At 50.7% G+C, this 18,034-nt stretch overlaps 1 protein-coding gene across 1 annotated transcript in view; it reads left to right on the plus strand.

Moving 5' to 3' along the window:
• Window positions 1–16,197, plus strand: part of LOC129853034 (mitogen-activated protein kinase 1) — a 115,178-nt gene extending 98,981 nt beyond the window's left edge. The window contains exons 7-8 of the mRNA XM_055918677.1: window positions 3,570–3,699; window positions 7,502–16,197. Of these exons, the coding sequence (XP_055774652.1) occupies window positions 3,570–3,686 (117 nt within the window). The 3' untranslated portion in view covers window positions 3,687–3,699; window positions 7,502–16,197. The remainder of the gene's footprint in view (window positions 1–3,569; window positions 3,700–7,501) is intronic.
• The last annotated feature ends 1,837 nt before the right edge of the window (window positions 16,198–18,034 follow it).

Raw genomic sequence — 18,034 nt, forward strand, 5'->3', positions numbered from 1 at the left:
ACAGAGATAATAAACCCTGACTCACCTTTACCTGGAGCAGGACTACCACCCTACAGAGATAATAAACCCTGACCCACCTTTACCTGGAGCAGTACTACCACCCTACAGAGATAATAAACCCTGACTCACCTTTACCTGGAGCAGTACTACCACCCTACAGAGATAATAAACCCTGACTCACCTTTACCTGGAGCAGTACTACCACCCTACAGAGATAATAAACCCTGACTCACCTTTACCTGGAGCAGTACTACCACCCTACAGAGATAATAAACCTTGACTCACCTTTACCTGGAGCAGTACTACCACCCTACAGAGATAATAAACCCTGACTCACCTTTACCTGGAGCAGGACTACCACCCCACAGAGATAATAAACCCTGACTCACCTTTACCTGGAGCAGTACTACCACCCTACAGAGATAATAAACCCTGACTCACCTTTACCTGGAGCAGTACTTCCACCCTACAGAGATAATAAACCCTGACTCACCTTTACCTGGAGCAGTACTACCACCCTACAGAGATAATAAACCCTGACTCACCTTTACCTGGAGCAGTACTATCACCCTACAGAGATAATAAACCCTGACTCACCTTTACCTGGAGCAGTACTACCACCCTACAGAGATAATAAACCCTGACTCACCTTTACCTGGAGCAGTACTACCACCCCACAGAGATAATAAACCCTGACTCACCTTTACCTGGAGCAGTACTACCACCCTACAGAGATAATAAACCCTGACTCACCTTTACCTGGAGCAGTACTACCACCCTACAGAGATAATAAACCCTGACTCACCTTTACCTGGAGCAGTACTACCACCCTACAGAGATAATAAACCTTGACTCACCTTTACCTGGAGCAGTACTACCACCCTACAGAGATAATAAACCCTGACTCACCTTTACCTGGAGCAGTACTACCACCCTACAGAGATAATAAACCCTGACTCACCTTTACCTGGAGCAGTACTACCACCCTACAGAGATAATAAACCTTGACTCACCTTTACCTGGAGCAGTACTACCACCCTACAGAGATAATAAACCCTGACTCACCTTTACCTGGAGCAGTACTATCACCCCACAAAGATAATAAACCCTGACTCACCTTTACCTGGAGCAGTACTACCACCCCACAGAGATAATAAACCCTGACTCACCTTTACCTGGAGCAGTACTACCACCCCACAGAGATAATAAACCCTGACTCACCTTTACCTGGAGCAGGACTACCACCCTACAGAGATAATAAACCCTGACTCACCTTTACCTGGAGCAGTACTACCACCCTACAGAGATAATAAACCCTGACTCACCTTTACCTGGAGCAGTACTACCACCCTACAGAGATAATAAACCCTGACTCACCTTTACCTGGAGCAGTACTACCACCCTACAGAGATAATAAACCCTGACTCACCTTTACCTGGAGCAGTACTACCACCCTACAGAGATAATAAACCCTGACTCACCTTTACCTGGAGCAGTACTACCACCCTACAGAGATAATAAACCCTGACTCACCTTTACCTGGAGCAGTACTACCACCCTACAGAGATAATAAACCCTGACTCACCTTTACCTGGAGCAGTACTACCACCCTACAGAGATAATAAACCCTGACTCACCTTTACCTGGAGCAGTACTACCACCCTACAGAGATAATAAACCCTGACTCACCTTTACCTGGAGCAGTACTACCACCCCACAGAGATAATAAACCCTGACTCACCTTTACCTGGAGCAGTACTACCACCCTACAGAGATAATAAACCCTGACTCACCTTTACCTGGAGCAGGACTACCACCCTACAGAGATAATAAACCCCGACTCACCTTTACCTGGAGCAGGACTACCACCCTACAGAGATAATAAACCCCGACTCACCTTTACCTGGAGCAGTACTACCACCCTACAGAGATAATAAACCCCGACTCACCTTTACCTGGAGCAGTACTACCACCCTACAGAGATAATAAACCCCGACTCACCTTTACCTGGAGCAGTACTACCACCCCACAGAGATAATAAACCCTGACTCACCTTTACCTGGAGCAGTACTACCACCCCACAGAGATAATAAACCCTGACTCACCTTTACCTGGAGCAGTACTACCACCCTACAGAGATAATAAACCCTGACTCACCTTTACCTGGAGCAGTACTACCACCCTACAGAGATAATAAACCCTGACCCACCTTTACCTGGAGCAGTACTACCACCCTACAGAGATAATAAACCCTGACTCACCTTTACCTGGAGCAGTACTACCACCCCACAGAGATAATAAACCCTGACTCACCTTTACCTGGAGCAGTACTACCACCCTACAGAGATAATAAACCCTGACTCACCTTTACCTGGAGCAGTACTACCACCCTACAGAGATAATAAACCCTGACTCACCTTTACCTGGAGCAGTACTACCACCCCACAGAGATAATAAACCCTGACTCACCTTTACCTGGAGCAGTACTACCACCCTACAGAGATAATAAACCCTGACTCACCTTTACCTGGAGCAGGACTACCACCCTACAGAGATAATAAACCCTGACTCACCTTTACCTGGAGCAGTACTACCACCCTACAGAGATAATAAACCCTGACTCACCTTTACCTGGAGCAGTACTACCACCCTACAGAGATAATAAACCCTGACTCACCTTTACCTGGAGCAGGACTACCACCCTACAGAGATAATAAACCCTGACTCACCTTTACCTGGAGCAGTACTACCACCCCACAGAGATAATAAACCCTGACTCACCTTTACCTGGAGCAGTACTACCACCCCACAGAGATAATAAACCCTGACTCACCTTTACCTGGAGCAGTACTACCACCCCACAGATATAATAAACCCTGACTCACCTTTACCTGGAGCAGTACTACCACCCCACAGAGATAATAAACCCTGACTCACCTTTACCTGGAGCAGTACTACCACCCCACAGAGATAATAAACCCTGACTCACCTTTACCTGGAGCAGGACTACCACCCTACAGAGATAATAAACCCTGACTCACCTTTACCTGGAGCAGTACTACCACCCCACAGAGATAATAAACCCTGACTCACCTTTACCTGGAGCAGTACTACCACCCTACAGAGATAATAAACCCTGACTCACCTTTACCTGGAGCAGTACTACCACCCTACAGAGATAATAAACCCTGACTCATCTTTACCTGGAGCAGTACTACCACCCTACAGAGATAATAAACCCTGACTCACCTTTACCTGGAGCAGTACTACCACCCTACAGAGATAATAAACCCTGACTCACCTTTACCTGGAGCAGGACTACCACCCTACAGAGATAATAAACCCTGACTCACCTTTACCTGGAGCAGGACTACCACCCTACAGAGATAATAAACCCTGACTCACCTTTACCTTGAGCAGTACTACCACCCTACAGAGATAATAAACCCTGACCCTAGTGCAGACTCTAACCTCCTCTCTCTCTGTTAGCCTGTAACAGAGACTCTAACATCCTCTCTCTCTGTTAGCCTGTAACAGAGACTCTAACCTCCTCTCTCTCTCTCTGTTAGCCTGTAGCCGAGGCTCCCTTCAAGTTTGACATGGAGCTGGATGATCTCCCCAAAGAGACCCTGAAGGAGCTGATCTTTGAAGAGACGGCACGCTTTAACACCGTCTGCAGGTCCTAACCTATAGAACCAGGTACAAACGGCACACATGGCCTTATGAGGTTCTGCCCCAGTATGGTGAATAATAGGGGGTCATTTTGGACAACCTTTGATTAAGGTGCTCTGGATAGCTCTCTCTCACAGCTCTCTCTCACAGCTCTCTCTCACAGCTCTCTCTCACAGCTCTCTCACAGCTCTCTCACAGCTCTCTCACAGCTCTCTCTCAGCTCTCTCACATCTCTCTCTCTCACAGCTCTCTCTCTCACAGCTCTCTCTCTCACAGCTCTCTCTCACAGCTCTCTCTCTCACAGCTCTCTCTCTCACAGCTCTCTCTCTCACAGCTCTCTCTCTCACAGCGCTCTCTCTCACAGCGCTCTCTCTCACAGCGCTCTCTCTCACAGCGCTCTCTCTCACAGCGCCACAGCGCGCTCTCTCACAGCGCGCTCTCTCACAGCGCGCTCTCTCACAGCGCGCTCTCTCACAGCGCGCTCTCTCACAGCGCGCTCTCTCACAGCGCGCTCTCTCACAGCTCTCTCTCACAGCTCTCTCTCACAGCGCTCTCTCACAGCGCTCTCTCACAGCGCTCTCTCACAGCGCTCTCTCACAGCGCTCTCTCACAGCGCTCTCACAGCTCTCTCACAGCTCTCTCTCACAGCTCTCTCTCACAGCTCTCTCTCACAGCTCTCTCTCACAGCTCTCTCTCACAGCTCTCTCTCACAGCTCTCTCTCACAGCTCTCTCTCTCACAGCTCTCTCTCTCACAGCTCTCTCTCTCACAGCTCTCTCTCTCACAGCTCTCTCTCTCACAGCTCTCTCTCTCACAGCTCTCTCTCTCACAGCTCTCTCTCTCACAGCTCTCTCTCTCACAGCTCTCTCTCTCACAGCTCTCTCTCTCACAGCTCTCTCTCTCAGCTCTCTCTCTCAGCTCTCTCTCTCACAGCTCTCTCTCTCACAGCTCTCTCTCTCACAGCTCTCTCTCACAGCTCTCTCTCACAGCTCTCTCTCTCACAGCTCTCTCTCTCACAGCGCTCTCTCTCTCAGCTCTCTCACAGCTCTCTCTCTCACAGCTCTCTCTCTCACAGCTCTCTCTCACAGCTCTCTCTCTCACAGCTCTCTCTCTCACAGCTCTCTCTCTCACAGCTCTCTCTCTCACAGCGCTCTCTCTCACAGCGCTCTCTCTCACAGCGCTCTCTCTCACAGCGCCACAGCGCGCTCTCTCACAGCGCGCTCTCTCACAGCGCGCTCTCTCACAGCGCGCTCTCTCACAGCGCGCTCTCTCACAGCGCGCTCTCTCACAGCGCGCTCTCTCACAGCTCTCTCTCACAGCTCTCTCTCACAGCGCTCTCTCACAGCGCTCTCTCACAGCGCTCTCTCACAGCGCTCTCTCACAGCGCTCTCTCACAGCGCTCTCTCACAGCGCTCTCTCACAGCGCTCTCTCACAGCGCTCTCTCACAGCGCTCTCTCACAGCGCTCTCTCACAGCGCTCTCACAGCTCTCTCACAGCTCTCTCTCACAGCTCTCTCTCACAGCTCTCTCTCACAGCTCTCTCTCACAGCTCTCTCTCACAGCTCTCTCTCACAGCTCTCTCTCTCACAGCTCTCTCTCTCACAGCTCTCTCTCTCACAGCTCTCTCTCTCACAGCTCTCTCTCTCACAGCTCTCTCTCTCACAGCTCTCTCTCTCACAGCTCTCTCTCTCACAGCTCTCTCTCTCACAGCTCTCTCTCTCAGCTCTCTCTCTCACAGCTCTCTCTCTCACAGCTCTCTCTCACAGCTCTCTCTCTCACAGCGCTCTCTCTCACAGCGCTCTCTCTCACAGCGCTCTCTCTCACAGCGCTCTCTCTCACAGCGCCCTCTCTCACAGCGCCACAGCGCGCTCTCTCACAGCGCCACAGCGCGCTCTCTCACAGCGCGCTCTCTCACAGCGCGCTCTCTCACAGCGCGCTCTCTCACAGCTCTCTCTCACAGCTCTCTCTCACAGCTCTCTCTCACAGCGCTCTCTCACAGCGCTCTCTCACAGCGCTCTCTCACAGCGCTCTCTCACAGCGCTCTCTCACAGCGCTCTCTCACAGCGCTCTCTCACAGCGCTCTCTCACAGCGCTCTCTCACAGCGCTCTCTCACAGCGCTCTCTCACAGCGCTCTCTCACAGCGCTCTCTCACAGCGCTCTCTCACAGCGCTCTCTCACAGCGCTCTCTCTCACAGCGCTCTCTCTCACAGCTCTCTCTCACAGCTCTCTGACAGCGCTCTCTCTGACAGCGCTCTCTCTGACAGCGCTCTCTCTGACAGCGCTCTCTCTGACAGCGCTCTCTCTGACAGCTCTCTCTCTGACAGCGCTCTCTCTGACAGCTCCCCCTGTCTCTGACAGCTCTCTCTGAAAGCTCTCTCGCTCTCTCTGACAGCTCTCTCGCTCTCTGACAGCTCTCTCTGACAGCTCTCTCGCTCTCTGACAGCTCTCTCTGACAGCTCTCTCGCTCTCTGACAGCTCTCTCTGACAGCTCTCTCGCTCTCTGACAGCTCTCTCTGACAGCTCTCTCGCTCTCTGACAGCTCTCTCTGACAGCTCTCGCTCTCTGACAGCTCTCTCTGACAGCTCTCTCTCTCTCTGACAGCTCTCTCTGACAGCTCTCTCTCTCTCTGACAGCTCCCTCTGACAGCTCTCTCTCTCTCTGACAGCTCTCTCTCTCTCTGACAGCTCTCTCTCTCTCTGACAGCTCTCTCTCTCTCTCTCTGACAGCTCTCTCTCTCTCTCTCTCTGACAGCTCTCTCTCTCTCTGACAGCTCTCTCTCTCTCTGACAGCTCTCTCTCTCTCTCTCTCTGACAGCTCTCTCTCTCTCTGACAGCTCTCTCTCTCTCTCTCTCTGACAGCTCTCTCTCTCTCTCTCTGACAGCTCTCTCTCTCTCTCTCTGACAGCTCTCTCTCTCTCTCTCTGACAGCTCTCTCTCTCTCTCTCTGACAGCTCTCTCTCTCTCTCTCTCTGAAAGCTCACTCTCTCTCTCAGCTCTCTCTGAAAGCTCACTCTCTCTCTCAGCTCTCTCTGACAGCTTTCTCTCTCTGACAGCTTTCTCTGACAGCTTTCTCTGACAGCTTTCTCTGACAGCTTTCTCTCTCTGACAGCTTTCTCTCTCTGACAGCTTTCTCTCTCTGACAGCTTTCTCTCTCTGACAGCTTTCTCTCTCTGACAGCTTTCTCTCTCTGACAGCTTTCTCTCTCTGACAGCTCTCTCTCTGACAGCTCTCTCTCTGACAGCTCGCTCTCTGACAGCTCTCTCTCTCTGACAGCTCTCTCTCTCTGACAGCTCTCTCTCTCTGACAGCTCTCTCTCTCTGACAGCTCTCTCTCTCTGACAGCTCTCTCTCTCTGACAGCTCTCTCTCTCTCTCTGACAGCTCTCTCTCTCTCTCTGACAGCTCTCTCTCTCTCTCTGACAGCTCTCTCTCTCTCTCTGACAGCTCTCTCTCTCTCTCTGACAGCTCTCTCTCTCTCTCTGACAGCTCTCTCTCTCTCTCTGACAGCTCTCTCTCTCTCTCTGACAGCTCTCTCTCTCTCTCTGACAGCTCTCTCTCTCTCTCTGACAGCTCTCTCTCTCTCTCTGACAGCTCTCTCTCTCTCTCTGACAGCTCTCTCTCTCTCTCTGACAGCTCTCTCTCTCTCTCTGACAGCTCTCTCTCTCTCTCTGACAGCTAATAAACCCTGACCCTGGCTCCCTCTCTAACAGCTCCCTCTCTCTCGCTCTCTGACTGCTCTCTTGCTCTTTCACAGCTCGCTCGCTCTTTCTTTCTTTATCAGCTCTCTCTCCTTTATCAGCTCTCTCTAACAGCTCTCTCTCTCTTTCCACAGATCAGACTCTGGACTCTCCTCTCCTCGTTGTGTGCTCTGGTTCCTCCTGTCTTCAGCAATGCCTGTATACCCCCCCCCCCCCGCCTTCCTCAGTCAGACCACCATGCTCAGGAACGGGTTTCAGGAATCAATCTGTCCTTTCTCCCTCTATCCCTCCCCTCTCTCCCTACGGGGTGAGGAGGGTCACATGTTGGCTTACTGTTGATATTTCCTCTATCCCCCCACCCACTCCTCACTGCCTACGGGGGACTATTGGAAAGCACTATATAGTGATTAGGGCTCTGATCTAAAGTAGTGCACTATATAGGGAATAGGGCCCTGGTCTAAAGTAGTGCACTATATAGGGAATAGGGCTCTGGTCTAAAGTAGTGCACTATATAGGGAATAGGGCCCTGGTCTATAGTAGTGCACTATATAGGGAATAGGGCTCTGGTCTAAAGTAGTGCACTACATAGGGAATAGGGCTCTGGTCTAAAGTAGTGCACTATATAGGGAGCCATATGGGACTTCTCCGGCGACTCCTGCTCAAATCATTATTATTATAATTCCTGCTCAGCGCAGCCTTGGTTGACGGTTGTCTGTCTGTTTGAGAAGCTTTACATTGCCAAATCATTTTTTGTACAGCTTCTTTTTATTTTCTAACTATCTGAGACCGAGCTACGATCAGGGAACTCATAGGTGATGTCACTCTACCGACCCCACATTGATCAACATATTTATGCAATGACATAAAGCTCTCTGTATCTGGACAGACAGACAGACACAGGACAGGATGTTGACATAAAGCTCTCTGTACCTGGACAGACAGACAGACACAGGACAGGATGTTGACATACAGCTCTCTGTACCTGGACAGACAGACAGACACAGGACAGGATGTTGACATAAAGCTCTCTGTATCTGGACAGACAGACAGACACAGGACAGGATGTTGACATAAAGCTCTCTGTATCTGGACAGACAGACAGACACAGGACAGGATGTTGACATAAAGCTCTCTGTACCTGGACAGACAGACAGACACAGGACAGGATGTTGACATAAAGCTCTCTGTACCTGGACAGACAGACAGACACAGGACAGGATGTTGACATAAAGCTCTCTGTACCTGGACAGACAGACAGACACAGGACAGGATGTTGGTAGAGAGGGTGATTCTGAAAGTAACGCACGCGTGGTTTGACGAAGTAACTAATAATAGAACCCAATTTGAAAAAGTAACGCGTTACTTTACTCGGTTAATCATAAAAGTAAACTGATTACTTATTCTGTTACTCATAAAAGTAATCTGATTACGTATCGTGTTACTTTATTCTGATACTCCTAAAAGTAATCTGATTACGTAAGGCGTTACTTTACTCTGTTACTCATAAAAGTAATCTGATTACGTAAGGCGTTACTTTACTCTGTTACTCATAAAAGTAATCTGATTACGTAAGGCGTTACTTTTGTAACACTGGTTAGGAATCTCCCTCCCAGATAGAACAGAACAGGTAGTTTCTCAGACCGACGGACAGCATCAACCTGACCTGTTGGAGCAGGGGTTTACTGTTTAATGATGACCGGTGGTTAGGGAGAAATCCAACAGGAAGTGCAGTGCCTCCTCTCCTCGCTTCTCTTTCTGGGTCTTTGGCCTTGTGACAGTAAGACTGTACCCTTTTGACTGTTAAAAACTCTGTCTACATATTGATAACGGCTGGTTGGCTGGGCCCTGTTTCAGCTCCTCCTCCTAACCCCAGGGCCCTGTTTCAGCTCCTCCTAACCCCCTGGGCCCTGTTTCAGCTCCTCCTCCTAACCCCCAGGGCCCTGTTTCAGCTCCTCCTAACCCCCAGGGCCCTGTTTCAGCTCCTCCTCCTAACCCCCTGGGCCCTGTTTCAGCTCCTCCTCCTAACCCCCTGGGCCCTGTTTCAGCTCCTCCTCCTAACCCCAGGGCCCTGTTTTAGCTCCTCCTCCTAACCCCCTGGGCCCTGTTTCAGCTCCTCCTCCTAACCCCCTGGGCCCTGTTTCAGCTCCTCCTCCTAACCCCAGGGCCCTGTTTTAGCTCCTCCTCCTAACCCCCTGGGCCCTGTTTCAGCTCCTCCTCCTAACCCCCTGGGCCCTGTTTCAGCTCCTCCTCCTAACCCCAGGGCCCTGTTTCAGCTCCTCCTAACCCCCTGGGCCCTGTTTCAGCTCCTCCTCCTAACCCCCAGGGCCCTGTTTCAGCTCCTCCTAACCCCCAGGGCCCTGTTTCAGCTCCTCCTCCTAACCCCCTGGGCCCTGTTTCAGCTCCTCCTCCTAACCCCCTGGGCCCTGTTTCAGCTCCTCCTCCTAACCCCAGGGCCCTGTTTTAGCTCCTCCTCCTAACCCCCTGGGCCCTGTTTCAGCTCCTCCTCCTAACCCCCTGGGCCCTGTTTCAGCTCCTCCTCCTAACCCCCTGGGCCCTGTTTCAGCTCCTCCTCCTAACCCCCTGGGCCCTGTTTCAGCTCCTCCTCCTAACCCCCTGGGCCCTGTTTCAGCTCCTCCTCCTAACCCCCTGGGCCCTGTTTCAGCTCCTCCTCCTAACCCCCTGGGCCCTGTTTCAGCTCCTCCTCCTAACCCCCTGGGCCCTGTTTCAGCTCCTCCTCCTAAACCCCTGGGCCCTGTTTCAGCTCCTCCTAACCCCCTGGGCCCTGTTTCAGCTCCTCCTCCTAACCCCAGGGCCCTGTTTCAGCTCCTCCTCCTAACCCCCTGGGCCCTGTTTCAGCTCCTCCTCCTAACCCCCTGGGCCCTGTTTCAGCTCCTCCTCCTAACCCCCTGGGCCCTGTTTCAGCTCCTCCTCCTAACCCCCTGGGCCCTGTTTCAGCTCCTCCTCCTAACCCCCTGGGCCCTGTTTCAGCTCCTCCTCCTAACCCCCTGGGCCCTGTTTCAGCTCCTCCTCCTAACCCCCTGGGCCCTGTTTCAGCTCCTCCTCCTAAACCCCTGGGCCCTGTTTCAGCTCCTCCTCCTAAACCCCTGGGCCCTGTTTCAGCTCCTCCTCCTAAACCCCTGGGCCCTGTTTCAGCTCCTCCTCCTAACCCCCAGGGCCCTGTTTCAGCTCCTCCTCCTAACCCCCAGGGCCCTGTTTCAGCTCCTCCTCCTAACCCCCAGGGCCCTGTTTCAGCTCCTCCTCCTAACCCCCAGGGCCCTGTTTCAGCTCCTCCTCCTAACCCCCTGGGCCCTGTTTCAGCTCCTCCTCCTAACCCCCTGGGCCCTGTTTGAGCTCCTCCTCCTAACCCCCTGGGCCCTGTTTCAGCTCCTCCTCCTAACCCCCAGGGCCCTGTTTCAGCTCCTCCTAACCCCCTGGGCCCTGTTTCAGCTCCTCCTCCTAACCCCCTGGGCCCTGTTTCAGCTCCTCCTCCTAACCCCCTGGGCCCTGTTTCAGCTCCTCCTCCTAACCCCCTGGGCCCTGTTTCAGCTCCTCCTCCTAACCCCCTGGGCCCTGTTTCAGCTCCTCCTCCTAACCCCCTGGGCCCTGTTTCAGCTCCTCCTCCTAACCCCCTGGGCCCTGTTTCAGCTCCTCCTCCTAACCCCCTGGGCCCTGTTTCAGCTCCTCCTCCTAACCCCCTGGGCCCTGTTTCAGCTCCTCCTCCTAACCCCCTGGGCCCTGTTTCAGCTCCTCCTCCTAACCCCCTGGGCCCTGTTTCAGCTCCTCCTCCTAACCCCCAGGGCCCTGTTTCAGCTCCTCCTCCTAACCCCCAGGGCCCTGTTTCAGTACGATGTGTTGTTGAACGTTGCAGATAGACTACATCTGATGTTATTCTGTATACTAGGTGTGTTCTACATCATACTGCTCCTTTATATGCATGACCTCTGACCCTGGGTACACTGAAATTAGTTTTGGGGGGGGGGGGGGGTTTTCCTTGAACCATCTTTTTGGTATTTGTTTCATTAGTCCATTGTTGACATAGTCCCAAAATGTTTTCAAGATAGGTCACTTTTGAAAATACAGAAATCAATCTTGAAAACTTGATAGTCCCAAAATGTTTTGTTTGTCAGCTATGTCAACAATGGACTAATGAAACAAATACCAAAATATATTTTGGGGGTGGAGTTTAGCTAATCAGATCAAAGCACTTAACAGTGTGTGTGTGCTGTAATATGCTAATTATATGCAGATCAGTGGATCCCAATCAGGTGGCAGCACACATTCACAAATTTAAATATCTCGGAGAGCTCACACCCCTTTTTTTTTTTTTTACACCAATTTAATAAACTTGCTTATAATTTCTTGATCTTAAATAAGATTCCCCCTTTTAAAGCAAAAAAAACCCCCATAGGCTATGTATATTATAAATACTGTTTATAATTATATATATTACGTACCTTCATGCTTAAAACAATTTATACTGACAAACCTACAGAGTACAGAGGCATGAGTCAGATGACATGTACATTATCGTAGAACATTTCTAAATTCAGTCCACTGGAGCCGTTTCAATAGTTTGGATGTTTCCAGTGTTTATGTATGCAACTTCCCCTTTAAGACGTCAACACCCGTTGGATCAGAGTGTAACAGCATTATCAATGAGTCCCGTCTGTTGCTCTCTCCTTCCCCGAACTAGAAGAACAAACAAGGATTATTAACGGAGGCATTATCAGTAACACAAGATGTCGGCATCTCTCTAGATCTAGACGCTTCTCTCCGATACCATCGCCAGCGGTCATAGTTCCCTCCGGTCAACAGTTCATGTCTGAGTGTCTTCGTACCTATTTGCTTCAGCTGTCCCTGTTTCATATAACATGTATCACCTGTATTTTAGTGACATACACAACCATTTCAATGGAAGCTGGCTAGTTGTTAGTGGCTTGAGTTCCTTGGTCAGTATTTGAGATGCTCCGAGAGAGCGTTCTCCATGTCTGCTGCCATTTCACTGGCCATAGTATCTACTACTTTACAAAGTGGCCAAACATCTATTCACATCTCTGCTCCAGTTACTGTCTGTGGAGTTTCACATCTCTGTGGAGTTTCACATCTCTGCTCCAGTTACTCTCTGTGGAGTTTCACATCTCTGTGGAGTTTCACATCTCTGTGGAGTTTCACATCTCTGTGGAGTTTCACATCTCTGCTCCAGTTACTCTCTGTGGAGTTTCACATCTCTGTGGAGTTTCACATCTCTGTGGAGTTTCACATCTCTGTGGAGTTTCACATATTTGTGGAGTTTCACATCTCTGCTCCAGTTACTGTCTGTGGAGTTTCACATCTCTGTGGAGTTTCACATCTCTGCTCCAGTTACTGTCTGTGGAGTTTCACATCTCTGTGGAGTTTCAAATCTCTGCTCCAGTTACTGTCTGTGGAGTTTCACATCTCTGTGGAGTTTCACATCTCTGCTCCAGTTACTGTCTGTGGAGTTTCACATCTCTGTGGAGTTTCACATCTCTGCTCCAGTTACTGTCTGTGGAGTTTCATGAGACACCTATCAGACTTCATACCAAGTCATTAAGTCACCAAGTCTAATGCCAAGTCTAGAGCTCCCAGCTCATTGGTTGAGATGCTCAAAGAGAACATTCTCCATGGCGTATAGGTCTACCCCTTTGATTGCACTTGCTTTTTCTATATAATGTTACAATGCCTTGTATATAACGTTACAATGCTTTCTATATAATGTTAAAAGGGCATCAACGACGTTAAAATGCCTTCTATAAAACGTTACAATGCCATAATGGGACATAGTGTCTACTGGCTCAATATGTCCACACAGAGAGCCAGCTAGGTGGATGACATTAAGGTATAACATTACAATGCCATGGGACCTTCAGGTCCACTTAGGACTAGACGTCTGCTGCACAGCATTACAGCGCCTTAGCCCACCTGCAGAAGGCAGCTACAGGCCCTTAGCCCACATACAGAAGGCAGCAACTACAGGCCCTTAGCCCACCTGCAGAAGGCAACTACAGGCCCTTAACCCACCTGCAGAAGGCAACTACAGGCCCTTAACCCACCTACAGAAGGCAACTACAGGCCCTTAACCCACCTGCAGAAGGCAACTACAGGCCCTTAACCCACCTGCAGAAGGCAGCAACTACAGGCCCTTAACCCACCTGCAGAAGGCAACTACAGGCCCTTAACCCACCTGCAGAAGACAACTACAGGCCCTTAACCCACCTGCAGAAGACAACTACAGGCCCTTAACCCACCTGCAGAAGGCAACTACAGGCCCTTAGCCCACCTGCAGAAGGCAACTACAGGCCCTTAACCCACCTGCAGAAGACAACTACAGGCCCTTAACCCACCTGCAGAAGGCAACTACAGGCCCTTAACCCACCTGCAGAAGGCAACTACAGGCCCTTAACCCACCTGCAGAAGGCAACTACAGGCCCTTAACCCACCTGCAGAAGGCAACTACAGGCCCTTAACCCACCTGCAGAAGGCAACTACAGGCCCTTAACCCACCTGCAGAAGGCAACTACAGGCCCTTAACCCACCTGCAGAAGGCAGCAACTACAGGCCCTTAACCCACCTGCAGAAGACAGCAACTACAGGCCCTTAACCCACCTGCAGAAGACAGCAACTACAGGCCCTTAACCCACCTGCAGAAGACAGCAACTACAGGCCCTTAACCCACCTGCAGAAGGCAACTACAGGCCCTTAACCCACCTGCAGAAGGCAACTACAGGCCCTTAACCCACCTGCAGAAGGCAACTACAGGCCCTTAACCCACCTGCAGAAGGCAACTACAGGCCCTTAACCCACCTGCAGAAGACAACTACAGGCCCTTAACCCACCTGCAGAAGGCAACTACAGGCCCTTAACCCACCTGCAGAAGGCAACTACAGGCCCTTAACCCACCTGCAGAAGGCAACTACAGGCCCTTAACCCACCTGCAGAAGGCAACTACAGGCCCTTAACCCACCTGCAGAAGGCAACTACAGGCCCTTAACCCACCTGCAGAAGGCAACTACAGGCCCTTAACCCACCTGCAGAAGGCAACTACAGGCCCTTAGCCCACCTGCAGAAGGCAACTACAGGCCCTTAACCCACCTGCAGAAGACAACTACAGGCCCTTAACCCACCTGCAGAAGACAACTACAGGCCCTTAACCCACCTGCAGAAGGCAGCAGCTGTAAGAGCCACTGGCCACAACCCCCTGCTGATCGCTTGATCAATCTATCCAAAAGTATGTGGACACCCCTTCAAATGAGTGAATTTGGCTATTTCAGTCACACCCATTGCTGACAGGTGTATAAAATCGAGCACACGGCCATGCAATCTCCATAGACAAACATTAGAAGTAGAATGGCCTTACTGAAGAGCTCAGTGACTTTCAACGTGGCACCATCACAGGATACCACCTTTCCAAAAAGTCAGTTTGTCAACTTTCTGCCCTACTAGAGCTGCCCCGGTCAACTGTAAGTGCTGTTATTGTGAAGTGGAAACATCTAGGAGCAACAACGGCTCAGCCGCGAAGTGGTAGGCCACACAAGCTCACAGAATGGGACCGCCGAGTGCTGAAGCGTGTAAAAATAATCTGGCCTCGGCTGCAATATTCACTACCGAGTTCCAAACTGCCTCTGGAAGCAACGTCAGCACAAGAAATGTTCGTTGGGAGCTTCATGAAATGGGTTTCCGTGGCCGAGCAGCTGCACACAACACTAAAGATCACCATGTGTATTAACACGCGTCGGCTGGAGGGGTGTAAAGCTCACCGCCATTGGAATCTGGAGCAGTGGAAATGCGTTTTCTTGGGCGATGAATTACGCTTCACCATCTGGCAGTCCGACGGATTAATCTGGGGACCCGACGGACGAAAAGCTGACTGACCTGCACAGAGGCCTGACCTCAACCCCATCGAACACAGTTGGGTTGAATTGGACCGCCGACTGTGAGCCAGGCCTAATCACCCAACATCAGTGCCCGACCTCACTAATGCTCTTGTGGCTGAATGGAAGCAAGTCCCTGTAGAAATGTTCCAACATCTAGTGGAAATCCTTCCCAGAAGAGTGGAGGCTGTTATAGCAGCAATGTTCCAACATCTAGTGGACAGCCTTCCCAGAAGAGTGGAGGCTGTTATAGCAGCAAAGGGGGTCCAACTCCATATTAATGCCCATGATTTTAGAATGAGATGTTTGACAAGCAGGTGTCCACATACTTTTGTAAGTAATATATCTATCTCTATTGATCTACCCTATCCCCTACCTATCCCCTACCTATCCCCTACCTATTCCCTACCTATCTCCTACCTATCCTCTACCTATCCTCTACCTATCCCCTACCTATCCTCTACCTATCCCCTACCTATCCCCTACCTATCCCCTACCTATCCCCTACCTATCCCCTACCTATCCCCTACCTATCCCCTACCTATCCCCTACCTATCCTCTACCTATCCCCTACCTATCCCCTACCTATCCCCTACCTATCCCCTACCTATCCCCTACCTATCCCCTACCTATCCCCTACCTATCCTCTACCTATCCCCTACCTATCCCCTACCTATCCCCTACCTATCCCCTACCTATCCCCTACCTATCCCCTACCTATCCCCTACCTATCCCCTACCTATCCCCTACCTGTCCCCTACCTGTCCCCTACCTGTCCCCTACCTGTCCTCTACCTGTCCTCTACCTGTCCCCTACCTATCCCCTACCTATCCCCTACCTATCCCCTACCTATCCTCTACCTATCCTCTACCTATCCTCTACCTATCCCCTACCTATCCCCTACCTATCCCCTACCTATCCCCTACCTATCTCCTACCTATCCCATGACTATCTCCTGCCTATCTCCTACCTATCCCCTACCTGTCCCCTACCTGTCCCCTACCTGTCCTCTACCTGTCCTCTACCTGTCCCCTACCTATCCCCTACCTATCCCCTACCTGTCCCCTACCTGTCCCCTACCTGTCCCCTACCTGTCCTCTACCTGTCCTCTACCTGTCCCCTACCTATCCCCTACCTATCCCCTACCTATCCCCTACCTATCCTCTACCTATCCTCTACCTATCCTCTACCTATCCCCTACCTATCTCCTACCTATCCCATGACTATCTCCTGCCTATCTCCTACCTATCCCCTACCTGTCCCCTACCTGTCCCCTACCTGTCCCCTACCTATCCTCTACCTATCCCCTACCTATCCTCTACCTATTCTCTCCTACCTAGTAAGATGTAAGCTTGTATCGATCTGCTTCAGAGTCTGAGTCGGTCCGTGTTGCCTGTCTGGTTCTTTGTGCCTTTCTTCTTAACGGGATTGAACTCCAAAATGTTTTGTGCAGCTTTGTTTAGCTGGGGGTCCGTTGTGATTGCAGTATATTCTGTATGTTTAAGGGAAGGTTTTTCACAAGTCTCACTGAGTATGTTGTATTTCTACGGTTAGTTATGGTTCTGTTGCCGAAGCTTTGTGATTGTGATTCTGTACTGAAAAAGATGAAGGCTGAATTGTATTTTTTGCTTTACTTTAACCTCCACCCCGTTCTTTACCTCGGTCTGGGCTGGGTGTCTCCACCCCGTTCTTTACCTCGGTCTGGGCTGGGTGTCTACACCCCGTTCTTTACCTCGGTCTGGGCTGGGTGTCTACACCCCGTTCTTTACCTCGGTCTGGGCTGGGTGTCTCCACCCCGTTCTTTACCTCGGTCTGGGCTGGGTGTCTACACCCCGTTCTTTACCTCGGTCTGGGCTGGGTGTCTACACCCCGTTCTTTACCTCGGTCTGGGCTGGGTGTCTACACCCCGTTCTTTACCTCGGTCTGGGCTGGGTGTCTCCACCCCGTTCTTTACCTCGGTCTGGGCTGGGTGTCTACACCCCGTTCTTTACCTCGGTCTGGGCTGGGTGTCTACACCCCGTTCTTTACCTCGGTCTGGGCTGGGTGTCTACACCCCGTTCTTTACCTCGGTCTGGGCTGGGTGTCTACACCCCGTTCTTTACCTCGGTCTGGGCTGGGTGTCTCCACCCCGTTCTTTACCTGGGTCTGGGCTGGGTGTCTACACCCCGTTCTTTACCTCGGTCTGGGCTGGGTGTCTACACCCCGTTCTTTACCTCGGTCTGGGCTGGGTGTCTCCACCCCGTTCTTTACCTCGGTCTGGGCTGGGTGTCTCCACCCCGTTCTTTACCTCGGTCTGGGCTGGGTGTCTACACCCCGTTCTTTACCTCGGTCTGGGCTGGGTGTCTACACCCCCTTTCTTTTTGCCTTTTATTTATTTCTTTTTTTTAATGTTTTGTGCAAAAATATTTTTTTTTGTAAAATTAATGTTATGTTTCTATCTAATATTAATCTTGAATAAGACTTGTTGCCATGAATTGAAATACTCTTATGTTTTGAGCAGTAGAAAATCTTTTGAATTTCACTTCATTCGAGCTATATATAAAAAAGAAAAACACAAAAAATATGAAGTTTTATGTATTTTGGGTTGGTTGTGTTTTTGAGGGTAGTATTGGTAACTAAACCAGGTTATGGTAGGGGGAGGTTTACACCAACCTGTCAAGGTCTGTGAATGTTGCCATCTGTCATGCCAGAGAACAAACCATTTCTGCTAATGTTGAAGATGACTGCCATTTATTAAACAATATCAAGCTTGTTATTGTGCATCTCTGTAACCTATAA

This window comes from Salvelinus fontinalis, chromosome 4 (genome assembly GCF_029448725.1).
Source record: "Salvelinus fontinalis isolate EN_2023a chromosome 4, ASM2944872v1, whole genome shotgun sequence".
In the NCBI taxonomy this organism is placed as follows: Eukaryota; Metazoa; Chordata; class Actinopteri; order Salmoniformes; family Salmonidae; genus Salvelinus; species Salvelinus fontinalis.